Here is a 23,125-nt window from a genome sequence, read left to right as displayed (position 1 = left end):
ATCGATGCTAGCCGACTAGGCCTATTTCTCTCTCTCTTTCTTTTTCACTCTCTTTCTCTCTCACAGACGAGGCGGTTTGAATCAGCAACTACAATACTCGCCAATGGGCGGTTAGACCGTGGAAGAGCTAGAAGGAAAAAAGAGAGAGTTTCGCGAGGTTTTCATGCGTGCAAAAGAGACGCAGGCATGTAAACATCGCAGCGGGACCGGCCGCTTAGCGCGTGCATGAATTGTGTCAGAACCAAAAATATACCAAACTGCGATATATTACGTCATCCACGGAATATCTGCAAGTATCATTCGAAAGTATTTAGAAATTTGTGAATATGTATTATACGTATGTACCTATGTAGTCTCGCACGTGTACTAAATATAAATACAACACTGTTATAAACGTTTTCATGAATATCACGTGCCAAGTATATATCGAAAGATAATATTCAGTACAGTGAAGATGGTCAGATAAGATAATAAGAGAATTTTTCCAAGAGTATTTTTCTGGCTCAATTGCGAAACTCGCATATGGCGAATTCGTTTGACATCTAGATGCTCGCAATAACATCTAGTTTACCGCAGGTTCCTGGTTCGAATAAATTCCTATGTCAAAATTGAGCTATCTGAAATCTTAAAAAATTAAATCCAGTAGCATATTTTTTTTTTTTTACCAAGTAACACGACCCGCTGTTTAAAATTGAGGTAATCGAGAAAAGTATTTCGCGATACTTCTGCCCGTTATTATGTCACGGCCACAAGTGTTCAGGTAAGTTCCTATGTCGCGGTGATATTGGTTGACTGTTATATCTTCTTTTTATATTCGACCAACGTCCAAGCAGATATCTCTGCACCTACACACGGATTCGAATACACAGCCTTAGATTAGCAATCGCATCATTGAAATTAACATATGACCAAATGTAAGGAGAGCCAGAATAATCTCGACGAATTATGCTTTAACACAAAATTGATATGAGCTCATCGGTATAATTCGGTGTTTCATAGTGTCGCTATAATTATACCTAAATACTTTTACGATCGCCTCATTTTTCTCTTTAAACATTGACTCATTTATTTGATGTTTTTTATTAGCATACTTTAAAAGGTGCCATGTATAGGGACAGAAATAAACTAAAGGACGATCAATTCCACAACTGAGAAAGTTGATGATGGGGACATGAAAACCGCCTATTCTTCAGCAACTACGGCAACTTCATCGTATACTTTATAGTTAATGTGAGCGTTGATAAAGAAATTTATTCTATTTACACAATAAATAATATCGTTACATTAATTAATTAATTAATTGTTAATAAACCTATCCCGCAAGCGATAACACTATTACCGTGTGGTAATCATCACGCTTGACAGCAACAATAAAATAAATAAATCACAAAGTTTTGCGTCGACTAGATCGAGATTATTCTATATTATTATAGAATTTCATACTGATTTCGGACACTATTACTATAAGTAATTATCGTTGCCATGCACGACCAAGCGCACAATTACGACAACCTCAATCCCAGGGTGTTGCGCAATATTTACAATCGACTTTTTTCCTGTCGATTAAAAGTCCGTCGGAACGACCGGTAATCTCAACACACGCAGCTGCCGACTCCTAGGCAGTGATACGACGTTTGATCGAGTTTCGCGCCTGCACTGCCATCGAGCAGCGGTGCTTGCGTGTCGGTAACGCTGGTGGCCGATAATTGGGCGCGCGCAGCATCAACGCCGGTCGTTTCAGAGGCCCGAGTTCTGTCTGTATCAATTTCTCTGGTCCCGGCCGATAACGTCGAGGATTCGGTACTCTGATGGTAACCGCTGCTGGTCCTCCCAGACTCGTGGGCTCTGACATCCAGCGAGAAATCGTGTGCAGAAAGCCGACCGTAGTTCAAAAATGACTCCGTGTAAGCCGTCGAGGGGTGATGATGGTGGTGGTGGTGGTTGTTGTTGGTATACTGGTGTGCATAGTGCGCTGGATACCTTGCCGATGGTGTTTTGAAGCCCTCATTCGCACTGCCCAGGTATTGATGCAGGTGATGTAGACTGTGGCTTCCGTAAACTGCGAGCAGACAGGTATGATTATGGGATGGAAGCGTTATGACTTCATCCTGAGATCTACTACTGGAAGACTTTCCGAAAAAGGTGAAGAGTCAAATCACGAAGCTGGTAGAATTTCCGTGAATATTACCTGCAGCGGTGTTGGAGTACATTGCCAAAACGGCGTCACCATATCCAGCTGAGCTGTGCTTTCCCAAATCCGTGGATTCGGTGGTAGAAGTGGTCTTCGCAACGGCAGAATGGCTGCTCCTAACACCGGTGGTCTGGATTTCCGTGGGAACACCAGCAGTGGTACTGCCTGATCCGTAGGCCATGTTGAAGAGGGCCTCTGGATCGCAGACGAACTTGTAAACGTACCGTTCGCCAGCTACCTTCTGCATTATCCCCTTTTCGTAATAGTACCGCAAAGACCTGCTTAGCTTGTCGTAGTTCATTGCAGGCCTGTTCTTCTGGACGCCCCACCTCCTCGCGACCTGCGTGAAAATGTGATCAAAATTAATCCCTACCACCACCGATCGCTGCTAGAGGTTTGAACTATTCTAACATCAGACCCTGAAAAGCCCAAGTCCGCGGATGACCGAGTGATGGAATCGAGACACTCACCTCTTCCGGCTCGATAAGCTTGAACTCCATTCCACGTCCGGTCCACGCTATGCAAGGTGCATTAGCCGGGTCATCCAAAAGAGCGACAAGGAACTGCCATAGTTGAAGGGAACCTCTTCTCTGCTGTTGGTACCCAACGGCAACTTCACCCCACGGTGAGGGGGTGGCGGTTGGTGACCTCTTAGCGTAATCCGAACTCCAAGGAGTGGGTGAGGTCCTCTTCTGGTAGCAGGAGGACTGTCGGTCCCAGGAAGTGGCGGAGGTGCTCGAAGTCCGCGTCTCCAATGGCGTTCCAAGCTCGGTCCACGTCGGTGTTACGCTGCGCTTCGCGTAGATGTCCGCGTTCCAAGCAGTCTCTTGACGCGCTGCGTACCCTTCGGTGCTCGAAGGGGGTGCCACCGATGGCCATTGGGACGTTGCCGAGGAGGCGCTCGTCGGCCGGCTTGATGTTGGAGAACTTCTAGACTCCCTTGGCGCAGTTCCGTTGGAATACTGCTGCTGCTGTTGCTGTTGCTGCGAAGGTTGATAGACCAGGCTGCTTCCTGATGGTAAAACATTTGGCAAATTTTATTGGATTGGCATTTGTTGAAGATTGGGACACCATAAAAAATGGTGGTATTCAAATTAATCAAAATCAGCCGAAGTTGAGCACCGTGGAACAATTTTTGGAGTCGGCAAGTAAAATCCAACGCAACAGATATTGTTAGATTGGCACTAAATAATGAGCTATTGAAGTCTGCCATCAGATTTTTCTTCCAGTAAAGGTTCAAATTTCACAACAAAAAAATTTTCTGATAGTAGGATGAAAGTTCGCAGTTTTTCTCCTCCGTCATGATCCACGATATCTAAGAAATGATTATACACATTTCTTTAATCGGTGAACAGAATATCCAACACCATATATGCACAGTGAACGAAGGTGATCAATCAATCACCTTCAGAGTTACAGGCATGAAATTATGTGGGTGGGGTCGCAGATTTCGGTACAGTTTAAAATCTACTTAATAATAATTAGTAATTAGAAGTATACCGGTGCTGTTACACCAGCAGATTGCACGTGGACTGCAGCAACGCAGGTCTGGTAAAATCCGGTAGTATATTATTCAAGAGACTGTCTGCCTGGAGTTTAACCCTTTCATATAATCTTCTTTGCTGATGCAAGGGGATGGTTTTACAATGGCAAGCCGAGGTTTTACAACGGAATCATTGTTTTAATCAGAAATTGCGTCCGCCAAGCTCCTCTGATCCTGAGAATCACAGTCTTTGGTTCTTTGAAACGCTGAAACCGACTTTTCTCTGGTCAGGATGTAAAAAAAGGTGTCTTCCCGATGATATAAGCACAGTGTTAGACGCTCTGAAGAAACATTTTTAAAAGTCTCCCAACTTTCCGTGCCATTTCTATAAGTCATTTATGTTGCCAACCAAGTCATGTAGTCTCAGTTTCAGGTGTAAGAGAGCGAAAAAATGCTGACCATTTAACCGGGCGTAAAATACCGAGAAGGGAGTAGCCAGCACTGGGTGTTACCGTGAATAATTGAAGGATCGCGAAGGGCTGCGGAATCAGGGTGATGGAGGATAGAGAAAGCTCAGTTGTTAAGCTGTAAAGCTGGAAAGCTGGGGTTGAGAGTGAGCAAGTGGTCTGGCCGATGGGGATGACTGACCAGCCCCGTTAGCCTCGACTAACCCCGAGTTCGTCCATTTTACGAACGATGCGTCGGCATACCTACGGCCGTTTTCATCAACTCGCGATTAATTTTAATCTGAAACTAACCGCAAACCATCCCTCCGCTCAGCCTACAACTACCCTCAGTTTCTCCGGGTTTCCCCGACGCTCCAAACTCGTCGACAGGTTAACGTATATAAACTTTGCTCAACGGCGTTTACTTGCGGCTACTAAGTAAAACAGCCCCGCTTCAACCCTCCTGCTGATTGCTTCTGTAATTGTGTGGATTATGTGAGATAAACTGCCCGGAGATGGTGCAGCAGCTCTTCTTTGATAACAGACCTCGATTTTGATGTACCTTGAAGGTTGTGCTACTTGCTATTGAAAAATATACGATTTCTGATACCTATTAAAAATCTTAATATTTAATGAAATTAGACTTCATAGTTGATTTCTGTGGAAGGTTTTGGACTTGATGATATACTGATTTTGATGTGAACAATATGCAAGTGAGTCAACACCGTCGAATGATGCATTCCACACATCCGTATATACTTAGAACTACTAAAAATATGTCATTACGGTATTTTATAACCTTAATCGAGCTGACTGTCAGCAAATCACCTGCCACGTTATCCATTAACAACCCAACTCTGATCACTACAGCGCAAAACTTCCAGTATAACGAAAGAGGTGATTTAAGATCATTAGCGGGGATTAATCAGTTATGCGAGACGTTTTATATAAGATTTCAGAGCGTTGATGAGTAAAGAATATTGAAAATAAGATAAGAACAAGAAGTGAGCAGTATCAATATTGCTCTAGTTATTGTCCTGTTTCAGTAAGACTTCAGCCAAAGTGTAAGTTCGCAGTAAAAACTTATGATGCAATCATTCAGAAGTTACCATCTTGAATATCAAGGTCGCATGTCTATTGACTTTTATTGTGCAAGATTTTGTGAAGGATCAAAGTTAGAAACTTGTCGGAGATTTTCAAAGCTTATCGCATGAACCGAGACAAGGCGACGTGAAGTTTCTTGTGTCTGGGGGTGAGCAACAAGGGCGGGTAATAACAATTGCACTCACGTTTCGCGACAAGGAAAACAGCTCGTCGAAGTAACATCGGCAGGAAATTGCTCGATATTCAAAGCCGAGGTATAAGACCGCGGTGTCTGTTATCGGGGGATGTAGTCCTGGAAGATCCAGACGCCTCGGAGATATGTACATTAATGAAAAGCTCTGCGGCACGCAACGCACGCGACCCCCTCCAAGAGCCCGCGATCAGCGATCGGAAAAAAGCTATTCGCAATTCATAATCCGTTTAAGGTTCGTGCGCTGCGCTGTCGGGAATATTGAAAGTCAACTTCCGCGGGCCTTTTTACTCTATACCAGTCACACAGCCTGCCGAATAATTACAGGATCAAATTTCTCAACGTTTTTATCATTTCACCGGAAGAATATTGACGTCGAATATGATGTACAGGGATTGAGATCAGTACCTCTTGCACTCATACTTATACAACCAATATGACCTCCGACCTCATGATTACACAGTGCATAGTACCAAGGAAGAAGCGACGCTGTGCGGATGGGCAGGTAGGGAACATCTATATGTACGGCTTGACTTCCGGTGATAGTAAACATCAGGATACACTGTCTGGGAAAAGGAGAATCAGAAGCTAGAACAAGATGCTGGGTCTGTTTAACCCATATTGAAAAACTGGAATAAGGAAGAAAATTTTGCCCAAGAGAATCCGAGACTTTTGATTTAGTCGATTAAGGTAGTGCATGTTTAGATCAATAGTTGGATCACCGTGATCCTTTTCGAATTGGATAAACCTTGAGTAATTTAACCCGTTTCGAAGTAAGCAAAGTTGTTTCTTCTGTTGGTCCGGTTGATTTTCCGTCCGGTAACAAGAGAGGTTTTAACATCTTCCAGTTTCGCGTTGAACCGGACAGGAAAAAGAGCAGCGAGAAGTAACAGCGGGGCTGCTGAAAGCGCATATGAAAAATTCATCGGTACAAATCGCAGCGCGTGTATAGAGGAGAAGGGAGAGATGAAAATGTGAGAGAGAAAGAGAGAGAGAAGTAAAAACTAGATAGATAGAGAGAAAGAGAAAAAGAGAAAGAGAGAGAGAAAGCTGGATGTACGGGGAGGAACTCTTCCTCTTTTTCGCTACGGTTTTCCACCCTTCACCCCTCGACGCTCCTGGCATGTCGGGTCGCGTATGTATAATTGAGTTGACGCGCCCGGGTCGGATCCTCGCCGTTCGTCGCTACGGCACTGCGCCTGCACGGAGGGGTGGCTCTCCGTTTTTCGAGCTTTTTTTGTACCCTGCTACAGAGAGATAGAGAGAGAGAGAGAGAGAGATAGAAGCTTCACCTACACGTATGCCTTTAGTTACTACCCTGGGCGAGAGACCGAGATAGAAGACGATGATGTCGGAGGAGGAGGAGGAGGAGGAGGAGGAGGAGACGAGTCAGGGAGGTTGTTAATGCGCCTCACTAATTAATCAGCCCCTAGCCAGGGAATGGCGGACTAAATAGGGGCAGGTGGGTCGGAGGAATTCACGGCACGGATACGCGCTCCAAACAAAGGCACAATCATCATCCTGCACCTGGTCATGCTCGCCGTACGCAGTCTTCGCTACTAGAATTATTTTCACCCCCGATAAATCCTCTCGCTTTCTGATGAACTTCTAGAAGCTGCAAAAGCTTCTTGGCAAATTTTCAAACCTCGTGATAAGAATTGCACGTATATACAGAGTTTGAGCTTGACGACAAATGACCTGACGTGGTTTTAAGCAAATTTTTAACATTCTCAGCGAGCGTTAATCAAATAGGATATGAAGAATGGTGACAATCGAATCGTCTGATTTCCGGAAACGGCTAAGAATCACTGGATCCATAGCTAGGTCACATGCACGAGATTATGCGGAACGGATGTGCATCGGATATTCTCTTAATGATTATGTCAGAAGTCGAGTCTGTATACCAATGGATGCGGCGCACGTTGACGTATGGATGAACGACGTGCGGGTGCAGAAGGGACGGTTGACACGTGCAAATCCGAGGAGTGTCTCGCGATGGTTATTTACTGCGTTGTCGCCGGGGTGGTGGAGGCATAGGATCATCGGGATGGGACTGGGGACGCGGTGGTTCCTTTGTCCAGTGATTCGTCACGGTCCAAGGATGAGTGGCCGAACGATCCAGCGAGGGGATTCGATTACTTGACTTTATATGATCGTTGAATCATTGCTCTACGCCACAATGGCCTCGTGCACTACTCGCTCAAATGTATCGCTGTTTGTATTAGCTATGGTAAGCCGAGCGTAAGAGGGTCCGAGCAACAAACGATCGTTGTCAACGAATGCTCATCGCCCGCCAGAAAACGACACTGAAAGACGATTTCCTCTCATCTTCCACAGTCTTCTGAGTAGAATTCTACATCACAATACAAGAGAACATAGATCGGAATGATCATAAGCTCACCGTTGTGCTCGGCAGGTCCTGACGAAGACAGGGTAGTCACGGTGCTGGTTGGCTCGATGTAACCTCGATCCGTCGGTTCCTCCTTGACCGCGATACTTTTTGATCCTGATTTACCTCGTTGGGAAGTCAATCGATTACTGCTGCAAAAGGAAACGACGTATGTCGATTTTTTCAAACGGTTCTACGACTTGGAAGAAAGTATTAATGCCAAATTCTTTGACGTCAGACATGAGGGTTAGATCAAATGACTTTCCATCATTCGACCACGATTCAAACTTGAAAGCTTGAGCATTTTTTTTCCCTGTCGTTTAAGTTCATGTTCGGAATGGTGAAATGCCATTTTGTCCAGCGAAGCAACAGGTCATTTCTTAGAGATTAGATATACGATCACACATTGTCACTAAAGTAGCATTGATTAGCTATTTGATCATGAACCACAAAGTAAAAATTATCATACAGCCATTCTCATCGAGTACTCTAATTTCAAAGTGACAAAATTGGTGGATTCCAGTTACTTACGCGAACCAAAGACCTCGTATAGATAAAGTAAAAAGAATTCCTTATACCCGTAACAAGAAGCTGGCGTAGCTGGGCTGAGATCCAAGAAATTGTTGCTTTGCGAATGGGAATGAGCCTGCAAGGCGGAGTTGTACTGCGGATGATAGCTCGCTTCCGGTGTCTCCGTGACCTCAGTCACTTCCGTACTTTCCACCACAGCACTTCGTCTGCAGTTACCAGCTGCTTCCTGTTTCACCCCACCACCTGAACAATAACATACAAGATTTTTCACTGGTGTCAAGACACCATGATACAAGTCAAGTCCATCAAAACATGTCAGGACTCCATGACCATAGAGACCATGAAGCATGATTTGCGAAATCTGAGTGTGTAAAATACGGGATTTGGCATTATCGTACGTAAAACGTTATGTAATACAATTAATTACACGTGCAAACGAATCTTTATACAGAAGAGCAAAAACCTTTTCAATTCTAAGCGCGATCCGTCAGCATCACCGTGTATTATGGTGGCGCGTGTCCCACCGGAAGAAGAGTCGAGTCGTCGCTGGTGTTGCGGAGTGAAGGGGGGTGGGTCTAGGGGTAGAAAAGGGAGAAAATAGGGGTCGGCAGGGGGTTGGGGGTAGCAATTCGACGGGGGGGCTGTTAATAAATCAAACAAACGCGGGTCGTGGGAAGCATAAGTCGACTGAATCCCCTCGCTATCGTTATATTTGTAAACAGTAGCCGCCCCCGCCCCTCCCGCTTATTGCTCTTCTTCGTATTTCACTCATCATCAGTCTGGCTCTTAGGCACTTTAGATACATCAGGTACAGTGTGTCCATTGCGAGCCATCCATGCGCCAAAATTTGTCAAATATGGCGTCTGGTCGTTCGTTGTATGTTTTTTTTTTTTTTTTTTTTTGTTTTTGGCGGAGAGAAATCTGAGTGTCGGCAATTGAATTTTAGTTTGTTTAAATTCATGTTTTATTCATAATTTCTTAACGTTAGATTCTTTCTCCAGATTCATCAGCCTCACGAGTCAATATTGCTTCAGATTTTAAGAGCGCTGATAATGATGATAATTCAGTTAATTCGCTACCCCTGGACAATTTACCCTGCTTGTTAACGCAAAATAAGCGAACCACGCGATCAGCGCCATTGGCTATTTGCACTGCCGAGGCGTGTGCTGATGATATAAGCCGTATAGTATATTGTATTACGGTGTGTACGTGTACATACTGTGTATGGACACAACGTTATGCGAGAACATTAATTCCTCGTATGTAAACGAGGATTAGCGAAAAGAGAGAAAAAAAAGTAATGAAAAACATGTGAGGTGTAGAAAATGTGATTAAAAAGGAAATTATGGTTTCGTTTATTTAACATGAATTCAATAAATCCGTTAAATCATGCCATCGAGGGAAACCTCTCACGTGCAGAAAATTCAACGTCGGGTAAAAAAGCTGTTGCTAAAATCTTTTTTCTTTTTGCTTTTTTTTTTTGAAGAGAAATAAAACGTAGAAAATACATCGGAAAAATCGTTGAAAAAGATACTCACCAATTGTTGGTTTAATACATAAAGTGCTTCTCAGTGTAATCCGCGCTATCGATAGCCACGGGGTGAGGCGAAATGGGACGAAGGCTGAGGATGAGGGGTAGGAGGATGGATGGAAGTCAACATACGCCGGTGCTTGTTTAAAAAATCACCCAAGGGCTTAATTTTTAATAAAGCGTTCGGTCCTTGGCCCCGAGTCCTCCGGCTAAATTTCATATACCTGTCTATATTTCTTTTTACCAACCCGAGGCTCTGACTTTGCTAAATAGAGAAGCGACCCTTGATCGGTGTGTAAAAAATCATGGAAAATCCAGAGTCCCGACGTGCTTGACGATAATCTAATCTCCGTATACAGAAATTTGATTATCGAATCCTGTCATGACGTTGAAACCGCTGCATGGATGCAGTTGGGTATACAAGCAATCAACGTATGTGAGAAATCCGGCACGTAGTTTCCGTCGAATTTCTATTAGCTTGGAAATTGCTTCTTGAACGTTATTGCAAACGCACGCGTTAAGACTCGTTAGCTATGTTTGCTATGTTCTGTCTCAATGATAAACTAGATAAGACTACAAAATATTTTCTCATACACTAACTTGATATGTGATGAAATTCTGGCACGTATTGCTCGCTGTCTTCGGTCTCGCAGCTGCTACCTGAAAGCAAAATTTCATTTATTACACACTATTGTTTACGCCTGAACTAGTCGGAGGAACAGTGATAAGATGATTGGGAAAATATTCCGATAATTCCGACCTTACATCCCCGTAATTGACCTTATAACGGGAACTCGTTTCAAGTATACTCAAAGAATCGTGAAATGTTGGAAAGTTTATTAACAATCAGACGAACTGTGTAACGAGTGGAACGCATTATACTGGTGAACCTCGACGATTTTCACAGCTCGTTAATAAGTAAGACGATAATCGGGTTCCAAAACCGTTTTGCCCTCAGGTATGAGAATATTAATTTCGTCGAAGGCTCGTGCTGTGCAGTGCTGACTGTACGCATTAGCATGATTGCAGAGTCGTATATTTATTATATGCGATGGTCGATTGCCACGGCTTGGCGGCGAGAGGAGGATCGCGTCGACGTCGAAAAGGGCGGCTGCTGGCCCGGGCGAACGACGCGTTTTCACCCCGGCGCACCCCTCTTAACTACCCAGAATCCTCCCCACAGAACCATTACAAGCCAGTGTGTATATTATACCAACAGTTAGCTGAATAATTAATATTAATGCTCCAAGTCTGAGACTAGACCTTTGCTAATCGATCTCTCTATAAGTATACATATAATATCGTACATAATGTATCTGTTTATGTATTAACCAGTCATGTACAGAATCACGTACAGCTCAAAGTACGATATTTGATTTTTGACGCACAGTATTGACGGTCAAGGTATTTGTCTCGATGTAATCACCCTTCCGAGTGTTATCGATTTTAGATTTTTGCTCGTCAAATCAGGGTTTCACCCTTTCAGCCAAAAACCCCCGATGAACAAGTTTCGCCAAGAATCATCGAATTTTGATTGATAGTTTTCTCGATCTTACATCCACCATGTTGGATCCGCTATCTTGGATTTAGAAATTGTCAAATTCTGACTTCAGATTCGTGATCAGCGAGCCCAAAACCCAACGATTAACACAATTCAGGGTAAAGTATTGAGTTGAAAAACGTGTGACTGGAAGGGTTGAACACGACTCAACCACCATGACCGTGAGAAAAAAATACCTCATCACAGGTATATTATCGTTGTTGATAAATTTTAATCAGAGAATTTAATGCGGTGAATATTTGACACGATTAACCCAACGAACAGAAATATTTTTAGTATACTACATTGTATTTTCGCTTTTGCGACAAATCGCAAGTGTTCACATGATCTATGAGAGCAGAAGGTATCTTAAAACTCCCTTAGGAATTTGGGATCAGATTTCAGGTACGGAAGTTTCATTCCCTACAAAGAGTGCATCTGCATGGTCCCGGTTTGGAACGAATGGAGGAAGTGAATCGTTGGGTAATTCGTCTCCTTTGAATCTGTGGTCATAAGGAAAATAAAAAAAAAAAAAAAACGATAAGGTCATACCAACGTCGTCGCAAGTTTTTCCCCGTTAAATTTCTTCCAAAGTATCACGGTCCTAGTATGTAGGATCTACACGTCGACAATAGGACTTCCTCAACCCTCCGTTTCCCCTGTCTTGAAGGAAAGAAAGTTGGCAAATTGATCGAAAGGTTCGTTTTCGTGTACCTAACACAGCTAATAGACGCAATGCATGTACATATGTGTGCGGAAAAAGAAACCAAACTAATAGAACTTGCCGGTCTAATCAATTTAATGGGGTTCGGCTGTTCACGATTAGCAACAACACCGAGCACAAACCGTGCGAGTCGTCGTCTCATTGTTGTCGATAGTTTATTGTTGCGCGGAATTCCATTCGAGTAGATACTATAGGTGCATATATATGTATATATATATATATATATATACACATTATATGGAGATAACGATGATTCGGTGAAAAATCACGATTCGTCGACGACAATGAATTTGCATTTGCTTATACTCGATTAGGTAATGACTTAGAGAGAAGCTTCTTCGAAGCACGGACCTTTTCCAAAGGCATTACTGATATTAGAGAACAATGAATGGGTACCAGTCGAATTGCTTGCGCCGGTTCAACCTTGCCGCTTTGTGCCCTGCTTGCAAACTAATATCGCCTCTCGTGCTTCAACTATGCGATTTTTCATCAGTAAATTGTCAACATCTAAATTGAAATGAATTTCTAAAATAGAGTTGTAACCTGTCACGGGCTTACCCGACGGTCTCTGTAGGTAGGATAATGTGTAAAAAAAATTTGGGACATGACAAGTTCTGTTCTTTACAATTTTATGATCAAAGGTTGAGTATAAACTGATTCGGGAAATAGGAAATTACTTGTGCTGTGATCTGAGTTAGGTTGGAGTAGAAAAAAATTACTGAAAGGAATAAAAAATTTAACGCCCGAACAGGGACTTGAACCCTGGACCCTCAGATTAAAAGTCTGATGCTCTACCGACTGAGCTATCCGGGCCGATGTGAAACTGGATTGATATTAAATATACAAAGTGGCAAAAAAGCGTTAAAACTATTTTTAAATCATAGTCAGAGAATTATTTGTCACTTCATGACGCAATCATTGTCGATGATGACTCTTTGATTTCGCGCGTTACTAGAGAAGATAAAAAATATTATTGACCTGATCGGCCAGTTTTTTTACTGATATGCTGCATAAATAAGAAGGCAAAAATTAATCAGAATGCAATAATGATAGAGAAGAAAATAAACAATTGAGTTGAATAATTTATTGCGCTAATTAAAATAATTAAGTCAACTAACGGAAACGGATCAATTTTTTCTCTCGCTCGTTGATTATATGTGTTGTGTAAATTGTAAGCAAAAGGAGAAAGAAAAAAAATTACAGCCGAAGACTTTGTTATTTTATAACAAAGATGAATGATTTTCGGTTGTAGAATGTGTTAAAGTGGCGAAGCCTCTGAAAATTGAACTCAAATCAACGATTGATTTTAATACTTGATTGCAGGCAGGTCTCCAGCAAAAATCGAATAATCAATCCGCAAAATAAAAATCAATCTTAACTGTAAGTAAAAACGATCCCAAAACTTGAATAAATAATGATACTTACCATCCTGAAGCCACGGTTCTTGTCGGTATTCTTGACTGGGATATAAGTCACCACCTGAAACAGAATGCGATATATAAAACATATAAGGTTCAAAGCACCGCAATTGTTATTTATACAACTATACAACTTTACAGTAGTAACAATAATACAATATCCGAAAAAAGAACCGAGAACATGAAATTCGTTATCAACGACGTGACGAATCGGCCATGACTTTGTCTCATAAACAGCATTCGGCGACACTAGATCCTGGGTCCAGAATCCCGAGGATGAATCAGTTCAAGCTTACCCTCAAGAAATTAGGAAAAGACATAGAAACCCTCGCAGCACAGCACGCAAGCATCTATATCTCGTCTATCGGGTGTGTTTAATGGGTGTCTCTGACCACCATGGGTGGTCCACTCATCGCTAATCTAGTTTCATTCATCGCTCGCCCCTTCGTCTGATCTGGTCCAATGGTTACGAACGTTCTCCGAGTTGGATTCACACGAGTGTATCGAGGAATGGAAGCATCAGCAGACGGCAGTCTGGATGTCTTTTTCGTTCGACGATGGAGACGGTTTTAAAGCCAGTGCAAAGACTTGCAGTGACTTGGAAATTCAGAGGAAACTTGCGAGGGGTGTTGTATTCGGAATCGAAGAGTATATACGCGGAGTGTCTGGCTTCGGAAAAGATTTCAATATTTTTACACGCAAACCGTGATCGTAACGCGATTACCGCGCTGGAATTGCGGCATTATAGGTTCTGATTGAGTTACGCCACCCTCGAGTGGCGGCTTATACTGTGGCATGCCAATGCTACATCTACAAAGTGTCAATCACTGCAAAGAGAGAGAGAGAGAGAGAGAGAGAGAGAGAGAGAGAGAGGGAGAGAGGGAACTGAACGGCAGAGGGTGAAAACTCTCGTCTGTCTGTCTCTGTGTGTGGGAATGTAGTCGTCACGTCTGCCTTCATGCACCACTCCGGTCGATGCAGTATGCTAGATACGAGCTGTGAACGGAGGTGGCAACACGCCTATGAGAAACCCGAGGGAGTATTTGCGGTGATAATTTGTTGCTTATTGAATCCCCCGCTGCAGGGGTCCTCGACGCCGACGAATTGCAGGAGGGTAGTGGGTCAAGGATGACGGTCAGACGACTCGGGGAGAAGGAGAAGAAGCTCTTCGTCCATAACGTTCGACTTCCAGATTCCACCCTTGTATCGCTGTCCGGATTGCGAGAAACATGAATGGCTGGCTTTATCCGTTTACCCTGAACTGTACGGTGTAGAAACTTCCAGGGAACGTTGCTTATATGTATGATTGTATGGAAGAAGAACAAGTGCCCGCTGATTTTGACAGTTTAAGATCGTTATTACAGCCATGATTATACGTTGCGGGGTGGCCGATTAGGATTGGGAGTGAAATGAGAAGTTTGGGAAGACGAGAGGAGAGGAGAGGAGAGTTTCGAGTCGGCGACTTGTGAGTGATCGGCACCGCATGCGGTACCTACGTGCACCAAGTTTTGCGAGAGTCTCGACTCGTCCCGCATTTTCCCTTTTCGAAAATAATATTGTTGGCAGTTGATGACGTTGTGATAAAGATATCGACCTTGTGGGCGTGCGACTGACAGCCCGGCTGAATCGAGGGGACGATCTTCTCTCTCTCACTCTCTCTCTCTCTCTCACTCACTCCCTAACAAACCACGCGCGTCTTGTATTCTATCAAAAGTGCTTCAAAGCTGGGCGCTGTTGGCGTAGCCACCGATCTGCAGATTCTCGATACATGCTGTGAAAGAAGCAGAGGATAAACCAAACCATGGTGGTGTAACCATAAGCCCGCGTCACTCGATTGGAGACAAAAGACCTCTTTCTATCTATGAATGGTCTAGAACATGAAGTACAAGATGTCTGTTTTCGGCTTTTCACTTACCATGTGTCTTCTCGACTCCGGACGGTGACACGTAATACCCGGAGGTGATGGGGTGCACCGGATCACTCAATCTACTGTACCCGTCGCCGGTCTGAAACAGGAAAACGAATGATGGTCAGCATAGCTATGATAGAAATTCGGTTGTAGTACAACCGTAGATGTAAAGAGGAATAAAACCGATCGAGGGATGAAGGTGGATGGAACAGACGGATCCTCCCGAATCGCCGGCTTGAATGGGGGGCGAAGAGGGTGAAGAAGACAGAGCTCGCGGATCTGCGGGGGAAAGGGGAAAGGGGAAAGAGCGAAGATGGGCGCGGAGGACATCCGGTGACTGATTGGAACGCTTCCTCTCCGCGGGGCAATCTTGTGGTAAACCAGGTTACCTCGCCTCGCCAATATGATCTACGTGTGCATCTAGTCGTTGCATGTGTGTGTGTGTGTGTGTGTGTGTGTGTGTGTGTGTGGGTGGATAAATGTTGAATTCCCTGATAGCTTATATATACTTCGCGACGATCTTTTGTCCGTAACTTCGTCGCCAGCTATGCAGACGCTTCTCGTATATATACAGCAGGTAAAAGATCGCTTAATTGGTTATCGAAAGACGGGGTGGTTGGTTCCAAGCAAGAGTCACGTCTCATCAATTGGTCTTTACAGTTCCAACACCGCAGTTCTCTTCCTGGACCCTCGAGGCTCTTTTTCCCACTCAGCTGTATATATGTATATATGACTGTGGAACTATGCACCGCAGCTTGGCCGAGGGTTAAGGGTACAGTCTGCTGGGATCGAGGGGGGGTTCGGGGTAGATTTTTCCCCTATGGGAAATGGGAATTGTTGGATATATGGAAGAGGCACGCGGCGGTGTTTGCATACTTAGCTTACGCGTCATTAGCTGGTTAACTTTGTTAATATTGCTCGATTGACTGTCTCTTCTCCCCCTTCAACGCAATCTCACCCTTTTTTCATTGTCCTGTTGAAGACTACACGAGTGTGTTTTGTTCACTACGGATATATGTTTGTGCGAATACAAAACACTTTCGTCTCTAACTCATCACTATATACGGTTGTTCGCCTCCTTGATAAAATTTTTTTTCTTCATCCCCAAATCTATTATTAGACGTTTTTCATCACTGACTTTTACCGCTCACTGTGAAACAGCTTGCCGGCCGTCTCGTGCTTCTGACGTTTCCAATTTACCCTGGGATCATCCATGAATTCCTGCAAGTCGTTTTCCTTTCCAGTTAGGTATACCGCACACCAATATCATCAGCGATACTTTTCTTTTTTATCACAGTACCTTATACAATTCAATCAGCAGAATATCGATACACGGTATCAACATTTTCAAATCATTCTATGACATTCTTTTATTTATGGTATGATATGTGGAACACTACATCCAAGTATTATGTACGGATTTATCTTATTGTTCACTCATGGCTTGTCAAAGTAAAGTAAAATAAAATTAACAAAAAAAAAAAAAAAATGGTAGGAGAAACTCGCAGGTACAACTATACCAATTAGCTAATAGCTGTTTTTCTCGGAGTTCCATACGCGATGGAGCCAATTTTCTGCACTACTCTGTTGTTCTCTCGGTTTTCCCAAGCCCCATTGTTTGGCCCTTGGTGACCCGCGTTATTGTTTTCGCACTTCCCCGCCACGAGGGAGTTCTTTGGCTTCTTTTCCCAACTGTTAGAAACCCGTAAGTCTTGTAGCCTGGGTCAGTGTGAATTACCAAATGAACGACGACAAGAAAAGAAAAAAAAAGGCAAAAACCGAACCCTAATTTGAGGGTGAAAATTCTCTATCTTCATTGTTATTACTTTTTTGCACATTGTTTCAGGGTTTTAGGTATACCTTTACCTCGGTAATATCGTATATATAACGATGATGAATCAGTCCAGCTTTTTAATTGCAATTAATAGCCGTCGTCTTAGACAGGTTTATAAATTCATACGTTCGGAGTATTGATATTAATTATGATCCATTGCGTGATTAGTACATGAAAATCATTAATTCCGAATATCCGATTCGACCTGTACAGTCTCGACTGCTCTTCGTTCCCTCAACATTGTAATTCCGTCGAGCCTTCTACAACCGACGACATTTAGTGGTCACCTAATCCAATGCTAACGCGAACAGACGTAGGAGATTATTTGATAATTAACTGGACAAACACGCCCTGCAGCTTCCCCTCGACCCTCAACTTTCACCCTCAACTTTCACCTCTCCACCTTTACGGTCCCGTCGAGCCACGTTGCTACCATCTACTTCCATCCACAAGTCACACTGTACACACCGAACTGTCTACTCTAGTCTAGTCTAGTCTAGTCTAGTCTAGTCTAGTCCAGTCAAGGAATAAAGCGAGCCGAGCTGTCAAGCGTGTGTCACACTCCTTGTCACTCCGACCACGTGGACTGTTTGGTCTTGTATGCCTCGCCACCACGACAATGCTCTGACAATGAGGGGGATGAAGGGTGCAGGGGCGATTATGCCCTAATGCTTGTGTGTAGTCCGCTCCATGGCGTGACCCCGGCGATAAGTAAAGGGCTTAAGGATTGTAAGCTCGTCGACGACTCAATCGAGTGATTTGCCGTCTGGTTTTATATTGAGTGCATGTCAGATTTATTCTTAGACACAACGATAGTGATACTGAGGTTATCTGGTATTTTCGTTTTTGAATCAATGGCACGGTAGACTCTGACTGAGTTTGAAAACGACGAATAAAGCGACATCAGTATGTATGGTCTGCAAAATAAACGAAAAACAAGATATTTGGTGTTTGTTTTTTGAAAAGAGGATTCAAATTTTCGTGAAATTTTTATCAAGTGACTAATGGTATTCCGTTATGACTGTTACCTCAGTTTTCAGCTGTTAAAATTTTAAACTTTATTTTTTACTTTATTTATTTTTTTTAGCAATTTGAAAACAAACCAATTTTTTAATAGACATAAAAGAAAAAAATTAAAAAAGAAAAGAGATATTCAGCCTGGAATTCTACCGCACTTTAACAACTGAAAACAGAGATAACGGCCGTAATGAAATATATTTGGTCACTCGATGTCGCCATGTTGGGTTCCACCATTTTGAATTTGGAAAATCCGAATCAAGATTCGTGATCAGCGACATCGAAAGTCCTAATGTACTAAGTTTCATCGAAATCTAATGACTTTTTGGATCTTAGTCCATCATACTGGGTCCAGAATTTTGAATTCTGAAATCGAGTTACGACTCGTAATCAGCGACCCAAAAACCCTGCAGAGTCAATATTTTTAGATGTATTATTGCAAATGTTACTTTTATTAATTTTTTTAATGATACTCAAATAATTCAATTATGTTAGAAGTTGCCGAAGTAGAAGTTTGAGCCGATTCCACGGCTCAAAACAGCGAGATCCTCACGTGTTTTACACTGATTGTGTATCTGTATATACACCAAAAAGTATATGTCACATATCTAGTCGTAAAGTCGTTGAAAATTCTTGATCGAACTGACGATTTCAACGGTTTTGGAATTATTAATCGATCCTATTGATAAAGGGCTTAATTGAAAGCCCTAAAAATATATGAACGTATAAAAATTGTCGAATGTTGAATTTTATTGCGAGTGGAGAGCCATATGTGATAATATTTTCACCGGTAGGCCAAAGGCTTTTTAGTCGCGGTAAAAGATGGTGCGTCGGCTCCGCGCGCGTTTATGTTTTTTTTTTAATGAACTTGGCGCGATTCCTTCCAGATCACTCTGAGATAATTTAATTAGAGATAATTTAAATATGAAGGATCGCAAGTTCACAATCATCCAAGTATCTTTTATACGTGGTATATAGTTGATTCATTTCGCTAATTCGGTATAACTCCGCGTCGAACCCCGAGCTGTTGCATGGTTTTCCGCTTTTTTTTTTTTTAAACACATTTGAAAATTTCAGATCCCGAGAAAATCGTTGTCACAGCTCGCTACTTGAATTAATGGAAAATTTACTATTGCAGAATAGGTATAATGTTTATAAACTACGTATTAGGTACTCGATAAGAGATCGAATTGATAGATATAAGAGGAAAAAATGAGGAATAATGGAAATTATTTATTAACGCGAGAAAAGAAGAAAAAAACGGACAAATCGAGTAGAACTCGCGCCTTGGGGGTATCGTGCAAACTTAACAATTATTTTTTTTTTACGCGATATAACTACAAATCAATTATTTTCGGACTTTCTCCTTTACTTGTGCTATCACACCTTATTTCTCTTCAAATTTCATGATTCTAGGTAACCGGAAGTACCTTCCTTTTTCAAAATAGGTGACATAACGGCCGTATCTTTCGATTATACATTAACTTAGAAGCTTGAATCTGATACACTTCCAAGTAACCGTGGACCTTAGTATTGCCATTAATTTCAAGTAGTCACCTCTGCACCTTCCTGAAAAAAAAAAATCTTGAAAAACGGCCAGACATAAATAAGGACAACAAAGTGATGCTACAAGTGCCGCGTTTTTCCCTTTCGAAGTACGGAACTCTAAAAAAGAACCTTCTTCCTTGTGCATGACGGTGATCGCGCTGATCGTCAGCCATGTAACCCAAAGTGCAATATATCCATGAGGTATCATTAATTGCGTCAATTGTGTTACAATGCCGTCAATAGTGTAAATGTTATAGAGTATAGCATGCAGACACAGACACGAGTTGATTCGTTCCCCTCGGTCCCGGTCCGCCCCAACGATCATGGGAACACCGAACGGTTAATACTGGCTGCCGGTGGTCATTGAGTGCTGGCATATGTCGAGTGGGTAGGTAGGTGCACGGGTAGATATACGTGTAATGCAGTATTAAACATGTGTGCATCGATCTGTGGGAATCGGGTGATCTTTTACCTCGGAAACTCGACATGCCATGTACTATATAAATAGTATAAGCTGTTCGAATAGCCATACCGCGATGTTACGTCTTTATCTATTCCCACGTGGTTCCGCGGTGTGGAAAACGAAAGTATACATGTATCTTATATTCTGGTGAAAAAAGGAAGAAAACGATAATAAAATAGCCCGGATACACCGAGCCTTCAACCTTATTTCATGCTCGATTGAAAACGAAACGCTTATATGGGTTTTGGAACGTGTTTACTCGGGTGTAATTATTTCTCTACAAGTTCCTTGGGCGAAATCTGCGAAGTGAATTTTTGGTATTCATCTCATGTGGGTATACGGTGGAGTGAGATTTTTTTTTTTTTTGAAAAACTGTTCGCGTCTTTTTAACTCTAAATTTTTCAATATTAGGTATTGTAATTTGTTAGATTCTGCGTCTGAAATTTATCCACCAAGTCACGATATCTTAGTCAAGTTTCTAAATGTGGTAACTTTTGATCAAAGAATAAAAATTTTTTTTGTGTATAATTTGAAGATCACTCGCCTTCTCCAGCAGTGTGTATGATTATTTTGGTTGAATCTATCAGACACACCCATAAAAATTCTGTATCGAAGCGGATTTTTATACAATAACTTTGCCCCCGTCTTATCTGATAATCATATTAAAATTAGCAACGTTATCGTATGTATATATAACGATTCATGCTGACGTATGAAATTCACAATCAGTGAAACCGTAATAAACGAAACCTGCACACGTATATATATCGAAATGTGAGTTCCTTAAAAATCATTGTAAAATAAAGAAAACAGTGATTTTTCCCAAAATTTCGTTACGATAACGTTATACTAACTTCAACCTCGTATCTTATAGGTGGAGACAGCCATCGGCCATGCACCCGGAGAGTTCCGGGATAAGAAGCATCGCGCGTTTCTCCGACGCGACGGCTGCGGAACCTCCGCATATAACGATTTCGCGTCGATGTATGCGGTCGCATGGCAAACCCTCCAAAAGATGCGTCCCTCTCTACAGACTACCGGGGCTTGCAGGGGTGACAATTACGCGTTTAGAACGTACAAAAGGGGTTTCCCCGTGGGACGCGGCATCCGAGCGTGGAGGCGCGTGCCAAGGCAATTGACTCCTCCATCGGGTAAGTGTGTCTTTTTTCCAGTACTTCTATCCCTACGTGTGTGCGTGTGTGTGAGTATATACACAATTGCGTTATCATTGGTCTATTGTATGGGATATATCGTGGAGGAGAGACGTCGCGATGCTAATTTGCATGTTTCGCAATCCTGACGCCATTCCAGTGCACATCTATTGCGGTTTCGGAGATAACATATACGCATGGAAATCGCAAAATCATACTTAAGATCTCAATTACACGAGTAAATTAAATACGAGTAAACTTGTAATCGTCATACTTGGTATTTTTACTGCAATTATAAATCTATATGATCTACTTAATTGTTCTCCCTGAATTTCTTTGGTTCAAATAAGAAGATATACCGATGGTGAATTGATTGAATTTTTCTTTTCCGACAACAAGTAGGTCTTGGCTAAGGAATGTTCATATATTTTCAGGCGTTTTGAACCCCAGAAAATTTCTATTTGGATAAATTTTATTTGAATTAAGTAATTCGTTTGGAGATTCAAACATAGTCTCAAATTATTTCAATAATCTTCAGCCAATATTTATTTGATGTTAAAAAAAAAAAATTAAATCAAAAAGCTATTATTTCGTTGATCTTAGAAAATTGATTAGATTTTAGTTCGCTCATTTGAACAAAACATATCCTTAATCGAATAAAAGAAATCAGGGATAACAGATGAATAGATTTATTTGTGAAAAAGTAATTTTTCTTTCAGTGTATAAAGTCCGCTCAAGAATTGGAATAATTAAATCGAATTATAATCTTGTAATGTAATCCAAATATCAGTAAAACGATACAATAAGAAATGATTTAACTATCATGCATCAAAGGGCTGTAAATTACGAAGGATAAAATTGTAATTCTTACCATTCTGTTAAGATCGGCGTTGTTATCGGCTGGTACCTCTTGATCCGCCAAATTCATCATGTCGATTTAAAAATCACTGTCTTGTGTCTGTTGGCTCGTTTTGTTGTCTCTCGTTTAATTTTCGAGCGAGACTATTACTACTATACAACTATATTATTATTTACACAAAAGATGCGCCTGCAAGGCACGACAGATGCAAACTAGAATCACGTTAACAACGAATTCCGAAGATGATGATATAATTCTGGGTGATCCAATATCGCCCGCGTGTATTATTAAGTTAAACTATTCGTCGCGTAATTAGAGGCCTGCATATCGCATCGTATAGTATTGCAGGCGTGGGTATAGATACAATACGTTATATATAGTCAGAGTTTGCACAGTGCGTTGCATGCAGTGCAGCTGCGTACTCAAGCCGGAGCCTTTATAGTTTGTTATGACAGTTCGCGATCAAAGATAGAACTGATAGCGGTGTGAGCCTGGTGATTTGATCCCGAAAAACGTCATCCTGGGCTGCTTCCACCCCTCGAGTCGCCCGATTTCACCCCCGCTCGATTCCCCCTCCTCGCAGCCCTCGCCTCGCCACCCTGACATCGCCACCCCTGCAAAAGAGGGATGTTTCGACTCGCCAACGCTCGAATCCAACCTCCTCTTTTCGAATGTCCCGCCTTCCCAGTTGCGTCATAGAGCTTTCGCGAGCGTTGGATGGACGCGACGCTCCGTAGGCGGCGCCTTTCAATCCGAACAGAATTCGGGGATTGGACGTCGGCCCGTTTTCGCAGGGA

General features: G+C 42.4%; 1 protein-coding gene and 1 non-coding gene across 2 annotated transcripts; both read right to left on the bottom strand.

Annotated features, from left to right (window-relative positions):
- Positions 1–1,293: 1,293 nt before the first annotated feature.
- Positions 1,294–22,476, bottom strand: LOC124412973 (ETS translocation variant 1). The gene is made up of 9 exons (XM_046893232.1): positions 22,341–22,476; positions 15,463–15,553; positions 13,555–13,608; positions 10,466–10,525; positions 8,382–8,577; positions 7,816–7,955; positions 2,662–3,203; positions 2,189–2,531; positions 1,294–2,059 (listed from the first exon to the last, which is right to left on the bottom strand). Exons 1-9 carry the CDS (start codon positions 22,398–22,400, stop codon positions 1,593–1,595), a joined length of 1,953 nt encoding a protein of 650 aa, XP_046749188.1. The 5' UTR covers positions 22,401–22,476; the 3' UTR covers positions 1,294–1,592.
- Positions 12,870–12,942, bottom strand: Trnak-uuu. Its single transcript has one exon. It is a non-coding gene; the product is annotated as a tRNA-Lys (tRNA).
- Positions 22,477–23,125: the final 649 nt, after the last annotated feature.

Source organism: Diprion similis, chromosome 12, assembly GCF_021155765.1.
Source record: "Diprion similis isolate iyDipSimi1 chromosome 12, iyDipSimi1.1, whole genome shotgun sequence".
In the NCBI taxonomy this organism is placed as follows: Eukaryota; Metazoa; Arthropoda; class Insecta; order Hymenoptera; family Diprionidae; genus Diprion; species Diprion similis.
The sequence above is the reverse complement of the archived record's forward strand: the minus strand, read 5'-3'. Positions and strand labels throughout refer to the sequence as shown.

Bases quoted from the DNA above. Each gene is read 5' to 3' on its own strand.
- LOC124412973 (XM_046893232.1), bottom strand. From the start codon at position 22,400: ATGATGAATTTGGCGGATCAAGAGGTACCAGCCGATAACAACGCCGAT. The intron at 3,204-7,815 runs GTGAGCTTATGA...TTTTACCATCAG, and splicing joins AGGACCTGCCGAGCACAACG to GAAGCAGCCTGGTCTATCAA. The intron at 2,060-2,188 runs GTAATATTCACG...GTCTGCTCGCAG, and splicing joins GTACTCCAACACCGCTGCAG to TTTACGGAAGCCACAGTCTA.